We start from the raw sequence: 7,473 nt of genomic DNA on the forward strand, positions 1-7,473 counted from the left end.
TATCACCTTTTTTGAAGACAGGAATTACTTTAGAAAGTTTCAGAGCTTCAGGGAAGATACCTGCCTGGAAAGAACAGTCACAGAGATGACTTAATTGTTCAGCAATTGTGTGTTCACAATTTTTGATTACAGCTGCTGGGATACCATCAATTCCAGCTGAACATGAATTTTTTAACTCTGAGGGCTTTTGCAACATCATTTTCAGTGACTTTGGTAATGAAAACTGACTCTTCACATGTGATTTTTTGGTTTGCTGGTGGGTAATATGTGTTAGGATTATTTTTGACCAATTTTTCAGCTATGCTCATAAAGAAATTGTTGAAAGAGTTCACCACAACTTCGGGATTAGATATAGATTCATTGTTCAGTTTGATTTCTATGTTCGTGTGTAAAGCTTTCATTTCCCCTCTTTCCCTTTTTATGATATTTCACATTGCTTTTACTTTATTGCTGGATTTGTCAATGTACTCATCATTTTGCATCCTTTTTGCTTGCCTTATCACTCTTCTTAGGATACATGTGTAGTTTTTATAATATTCTGTTAGTTGGGGGAAGTCACTACTTTGTTTACATAACATGTGGAGTATTCTTTTGTGTTTGCAAGAGATTTTTATAGCTGGTGTTAATCCAACTCTTGTTTCTATTATTATTATTATTTATTCTTACTGTTTTTTGTGGAAAGGCCTCTTCAAAGTGGTGGATCATTTTGTCAAGAAATATGCTGAATTTCACGCTGACATCATTGGCTGCGTACATCTCTGTCCACTTTTCTTTACTAAGGAGGGCATTTAGCTTGTTCAAGTTCTCTTGGGTGAAAAACCTTCGTAGAGTTTTAAGTGGGACTGGGTTTGAGGTATCTTAGCTAACATCGACCTTTAGAATGACAGCTCAGTGGTCGCTGAATCCTGCATTGTATTCTTCTAGAGTTGGGTTAAGTTTATTTCTATTTGCAAAAATTTGATCTAGAGCTGTCTTGGATGTGGGTGGTATTCTAATGGACTCGTTTACAAGGCCATGCAGATAATAAGTTTTTGCAATGTTAACCAATGTTTCCCTGTTTCTGTTGTGGGTGAGAAAGTCTATATTAAAGTCACCACATATAATCACATCCTGTTTCCACTGACTTATTTTGGATATAAACAAGTCCTTTATGACAGAAAATCATTAATACCATTGGAGGGGGGACAGTAAATTGTAGCTACAATTACATTTATATCTGTAAGCTTTATGGCTGCACATTCAAAGATCTTGTCTGTTCCTATTTCCTTTAGGGTAGGAAGTGGGCTATATTCAATGTGTTGTTTGATGAAGATAGCAACCCCACCATGTCCATCATTTGATCTGGAGTAGTGTTCACACAATTTGAAGTTAGGTAGTGAGATTAACTTAACTACATCAGTGCAGAGCCACTGCTCTGCTAGGCATACTACTGAGATATCATTGAGTTCACTGGTCAGCAAAATGCTCAAGTCATCAGTTTTGTTGCCCAAGGATTGGACATTGTGATAATAGATTTTCAGGTCTGAGTGGGGTTTACTCAGGGGGCTCGAAGTCATATTTACTGTGTCACTGACCTTTAGTTTAAATTGTGCTGTATTCCAGGTATGCTGACTTCCGAGCAATTGTGCTGTTTCTGTTGGTCATCCTTTGCAGCCAACTCATCTTCCAGGTGGGCCTGAAAAGTATCCACATGCACTTCACACTGCTGAGGCGTCACATTGACGTTCTGGAGGGATGTCTCGATAATGATCACCATCACATTATTGATCCTTTCAGGTTCTTCACCTTTTTGAGGGGTCAGGGGGTTTGTGTTTCGTCTCTGTGACTTCGTGACCCATTTGTCTAGTGTAGTTTCCACGGTATGGCCACTATTACTCTTTTTATTTCCCATCTTGTTTGTCTTAATCCAATTGCTTATTAGCATCTGTTTATGGTTTCTGACCTCTTTTTTTTGTATGCATGTTTTGCTAAATTCAGTGCCTGTATCAGGTGGAGGTTTGCAGTATTAATTTTACTATTTATGTTTTGAACATCATATCTTCTGGGTATAGGACGGATAAGGGCACGTATGCTCACAGTCACATGAAGTAACATGTGATTGACGTATAGTTCAATGACTGGTTTATGTTGCCCAAAGTCCATAAATAAGAAACAAAACACATTTGTTAACTCTGTATGCATTGTATTTTATTATTACATTATCACAGGGGATATTAAAGGAAAGATGACGGGCACAGAAGGGAGATATGGAGGGAGACATCGTATAAATGTAATTCATTCTCAGGCAGAAAAATATTACAAAATACATGAAAAATGTATACTAAAAGTATCACAACTATTTCTGTATCACTGACAGTATTTAACATCAGAAATGAAACATGTCAAGAATTGCTGGAACATTTGTTGCAGTTTCTTCTTACACAAAATGTTTAATTCGTACGATCATCACTTCATCTTAAAACGTTATTTCTTTAAGTTCCTACAACACACACAACTTGGTTTCCACAACACACCGTGATTATTCAAGTCTGCATTTTAATTACACAAACAAATACGAAGTTAGGGTCTCCAAAATTCTTCACATGAAAACTTAAGTTAAAAGCCACTCAACAAAAGAAGTATTTGAACGACTAGTTGCTGCAGTCCAAGAGAGGGTTCCTCCACATCCCTCTTCATAACCAGAAATGCCCTCAGAACTGTAAATGGCAGAACCTGGGAAAAAGTGTCTGAACTGCCTTTAACTTGACAAACTGTAGAAATGAACTGAACAAATAACATTAATGCAATTTTCTCTTTAGGCAACTACTGGTAATTAAAAGAAAAGGAAAATTAGCACCAATGTTCAGAAAGTATTCTTTAAAGTGTGCCTCTATCACTGTCCTAGTCACACTTTGGCACTTCCACAGTTCTCACAACATCTACGAAAATAAACACAGGTAGAGTTTTGTCGGAAAATTCCACGTAAACTCTCGACACTGAATGCACAAATCTCACCAATAACGCCGATGAGACTGATTTAGCCAAAAAGAAAGAAAAAAAAAAAAACCACAACAGCGACAGTGGTTGCAATGTTAGAAAGTTTTTAAAACAGTTCACTCTGGAAACTCATGCTTAAAGGGAAATGCAAGACTGTCTTGGGGAGGGCAAAAAAAAAAAAACCACTTTGCTTGCAATTCAGTCAAGGTCGTCTTCAGTGTGCCAACGATGCATGTTGCAAATTACGCATTCTTTCTTGAATGATTTGTCACTTGCTTGGTTACTAATCCATTAAATAATTATATAACAATAGTACTGTTTTCATGACAAAATAAATCCCTGCTCAGAAAATTAAAAGCCTCAACATGATCGTTCTCCACAACTGAGAAACCATATGATGCAGAAGAGAGAACTCTTCTCACATTAAACTCGTTAGCGTCTATAATTACCCCTAGTCATACCACCACCTCTCCCCTCTCCTCGGCCAAAGCCACCACGTCCCCCACCGCGATGAAGGCCCGTACCTCCTCGTATCATGCCGCCTCGTGGGCCTCCCAGGCCACTGTTGGCACGACCACCAGCAATCAGTGTGTCACCGCTCGAGCCTAAGCGCCCTTGTTGGTCAACACGTAGCCTATTTGAGGATGTCTTCTTCTCTTCAACATTCAGCTTCTGATCTTGAAAGTAAATTGGCTAAAAACATAACGGAAGCATGTTATTAGTGACGTGTGTGCTCATGGAAAAGCATTTTTTATAAAAATAGCTCTCTCTCTCTCTCTCTCTCTCTCTCTCTCTCTCTCTCTCTCTCTCTCTCTCTCTCTCTGTGTGTGTGTGTGTGTGTGTGTGTGTGTGTGTGTGTGTGTGTGTGAATGCGATTACTCGCTGTGTACTGCATGTACTGAGTAGTAGACAGGCACATGGACAAGAACTGAAACATTGTCACTTATCTTATCTTATTGATGGGCGATTTACAGGGTAGGCACAAAGGAAAAGATGGTTTAGGCCATGGGCTAATGCTAAGAGACTGCAGGACTAGGTGTTGTGTTTGAAGGACAGTGTCTGGACTTTATCCGTTGTAAAATAACCACTGAAAACTCTCATGCTCTGCTCAGTAAAACGCTTTCCCTTATATGTTATTCCCCAGGCTGAGCTGCTAAGCAATTAACTGCAAGGAGTACCATCAAATTTGGGGTCTGTTTTAAGATCACAGATCGTTGTTGTTATTTTATGACAAGTGGTTTGTGTTATTGGCAAACGATGCACGAATCTTGCCAATAACACCAAAGAGACTGATGAGTTTTTTTTTTTTTTTTTGGGGGGGGGGGGGGGTTAAAATAAAAATATAAAAAAATAAAATACCGACAGTGGCTGCAATGTTAGAGAGTTTTTAATACAGTTCACTCTGGAAACTCACACTTAAAGGGAAATGCAAGACTGTCTTGGGGAGCACAAAAAACCACTTTGCTTGCAATCCAGTCAAGGTCGTCTTCAGTGTGCCAATGATATATGCTGCAAATTACGTATTCTTTCTTGAATGATTTGTCACTTGCTTGGTTTAATCCATTACATAATTATATAACAAGAGGCAAGGTTTGAACAAAGGCATTCTCAAGTTTGATACTTTTGGTCAGATGTGGCCAGGTTTTTGCAAAGATGTGTTTCCACTAAAGAGGGGGTGAAGGACTGTAAATCTTTAAAAAATCCAGCATCTTGACATTCTAGCTGATGAGACATTTGAAGTAGACAAACTTCTGCAAAATGGTGGTTTCTGGTGGATGGATTAGTAATAGTGTCAGTTTGAATTTGAGTTTGGGTAGACATTTGGAGTAGGTTTCTAGTGGCACAGCTGGTTTAAGAGACTTGCAAGGCAAGGTGTAGGTTATACGAGAGGCTTATGGATTTCTCCAAGCATTAATACAGTCTTTAGGGGTGTAAATGCTATTATAAGACAGGAGTATGAATGCAGACAGTTGGAAGTATGTGAGTTTAACTCTGAGGTAGGGTGGAAAAAACTGGGATTATGGTTAGAATCTCATCCCCAACAATAAGAACACACGAGAAAAAAAATCAGTTCGGATAGGAAAAGGACGGGGAAGGAAATCAGCAGTATCCTTTTCAAAATAATCACAAATCTGCCTTATTTAATTTATGGAAACAACAAAAAACCACTAGAGCCTTGATGCACATCTGAAATACATCCTTCTCGAATACAATGTTAATGTCATGACAAACGCACCGCCTCATTCTGCAAGCACAACAGGAGTATGTACCGGGCGTTGGGTTACTTCATGGATGAGTGACAAGGAAATTCTTTCTTGTAAAAATACTGTTTGTCCACTTTTGTAATAATGGTATCGTACATGAAATATACCAAACAAATAATTTGAATTTCAATGTACTGTGTTTTACCTTCGGATCCATTTGTGGAAAAATCTTTGAATTTTCATCGTCAACATTCTAAAGTTGTGAGAGCAAATATGGAAAATTTTGAACAATACAATTCGGTCAACAATCAATAGCACATAAAGTATCAGCTGGCGTAGTGTACTAGTACCCTGGTAGTTGCATGAACTAACTTTGTCACAAGACTAGGTCCAGTCACATTACAGTTCAAAGTAGTAAACAGTTTTACCTCACATTACAAGCAGGGAAAGTGACTGCACAAAATGACTTCACAGAAAGCTGCGAGAAACTTGCTACAAACATCACTGGCTTCACTTTCCTAACAACAAGGAAGATGTGATAGTGCCAACAAAGAAGGTGACAGAATGTGCGAGCAAATGTTAATATCCAAAAATTAAATTAGAGACTATGCTGAATGGAGCAGATTCAAATATCTGCCCCATGGCAGACTAAGTAAAATTCACACTTTTTTTGACATAGATAAATATGACATTAAACAGCAATTTTGGCATATTATGAACTATATAGGCAATATCATCTTTACAGAAACTTCACAACTCTTGTCACACAGAATTGGACTTGCAGGTTAGGGGGGGGGGGGGGGGGGGGGGCACCTCTCTCAGAAACTCAACTATGGACTTTGGTTTTAAAAGGACTTGCAAAAAAGAAGTTCCGGAATTGAAACAGCATGGTGTTTTATTTCACATTTGTGGATTCATGCACACTACAGTGTTAATAATGGTTGCAAGGCGACTGTGTGAAGAGCATTGTCATAAACAGTGCAGGCAACACTTTATTGTTGAGTATGCGAAGTTCTGTTTATTGTTCACTTCTGTGTGACAATAAGAGGAAAACACCAGATTATGATGCATAAATACACAGAAAAATTTAAAAATACGTAGTGACAAGGGAAGATGAACTTAAGGCATGAATTAAGGAACACTTGCAAGAAATAACATAGTTTTAATATGTCTAGCATCTCATCTCTCTCTTTAACTGAAGGACGAACGGCCGATGCTTTTGATGTTGCGAGAAAGTCCGTTTCTGGGGCTGCACCAGTTTTGCATCCACTTTCCCAATGCAGCAGTGAGAAGATTGAGGAAGCATTCTGAGACAAGATACAGGATTGTGCCTTGGCAAGAGAAAAGACTTTCTTTAAAAAACTGATTTATACGGATGAAAAAAAATAAAGAGGTCAGGAGTTGGATTTAAGTACAGGGACGGAAACAAATCAGAAATTAGCACTTGGGAATCATACTGCAAATAATAATGAACAATGGAAAGTACCAGATGGAATAACATTATTATGAAAAGGATAGACTGTTACTCTCACTATAATGACGAGACACTCAGTTGCAGACAGGCACAACAAAAGACTACTAGACATTTTAGCTATCGACTAGAAGGCATTCTTCACCAGTAGAAAACATGCACACACAACTCACACATATATGGCGCGTGTGTGTGTGTGTGGGGGGGGGGTTGTTTTTCCTACTTTGAAGGGCTTTTGGACAAGCTAACATTTAAAGCAGTCTTTTCGCTGTTCCTGACTGCGACTCAATGTCTCCTCTATGTTGTTGGTAATAAACAGTAGAAATAAAATGTATTAAGTGAACACTTGAAGAAAAAAGTGAGCTAGCTAAAACTAAGAAGGACAGAAATGTGCAGAGGGAAGAAAAGAGGGGATTTGGGAACAACTGTTTGGCATGTTGTATTGTCCCTGCCAAATTTCCTATGTTGACAATGTTAATTTGCATATTATTTTTGCATCAACATATTTAATTTTCTTGCAATTTACACTTATGAAAAAATGTCCATGGGGGGAGAAACGTAAAACAACATTGGCAGTCGAGTAGCCTTTACAAACTAAGTTTCTGGACACCAGTGCACTCTACACAGCACATCTAAACCAGCAGCCGGTAACAATTGAAGCCATATATATACTGCCACTGTCACACTCAACTTGGCACGGTGACTGATGGGAGTAATGAGGTATCATGACCAATCACAACCATTCCCATACAGTGTGCTACACACGAGCAGCATCGTGATTTTTGTGACACCTTTGTCGAATCGTATTTAGCATTTTTCACA

General features: G+C 38.5%; 1 protein-coding gene across 2 annotated transcripts in view; it reads right to left on the minus strand.

Moving 5' to 3' along the window:
* Positions 1 to 3,022: 3,022 nt before the first annotated feature.
* The window catches only part of LOC126179795 (ras GTPase-activating protein-binding protein 2), a 161,207-nt gene continuing 156,756 nt past the window's right edge, over positions 3,023 to 7,473 (minus strand). For both annotated transcript variants that reach the window (XM_049924641.1, XM_049924640.1), the window contains exon 12: positions 3,023 to 3,669. In XM_049924641.1, the coding sequence (XP_049780598.1) occupies positions 3,409 to 3,669 (261 nt within the window). In that variant the 3' untranslated portion in view covers positions 3,023 to 3,408. The remainder of the gene's footprint in view (positions 3,670 to 7,473) is intronic.

This window comes from Schistocerca cancellata, chromosome 1 (genome assembly GCF_023864275.1).
Source record: "Schistocerca cancellata isolate TAMUIC-IGC-003103 chromosome 1, iqSchCanc2.1, whole genome shotgun sequence".
Taxonomy (NCBI): domain Eukaryota; kingdom Metazoa; phylum Arthropoda; class Insecta; order Orthoptera; family Acrididae; genus Schistocerca; species Schistocerca cancellata.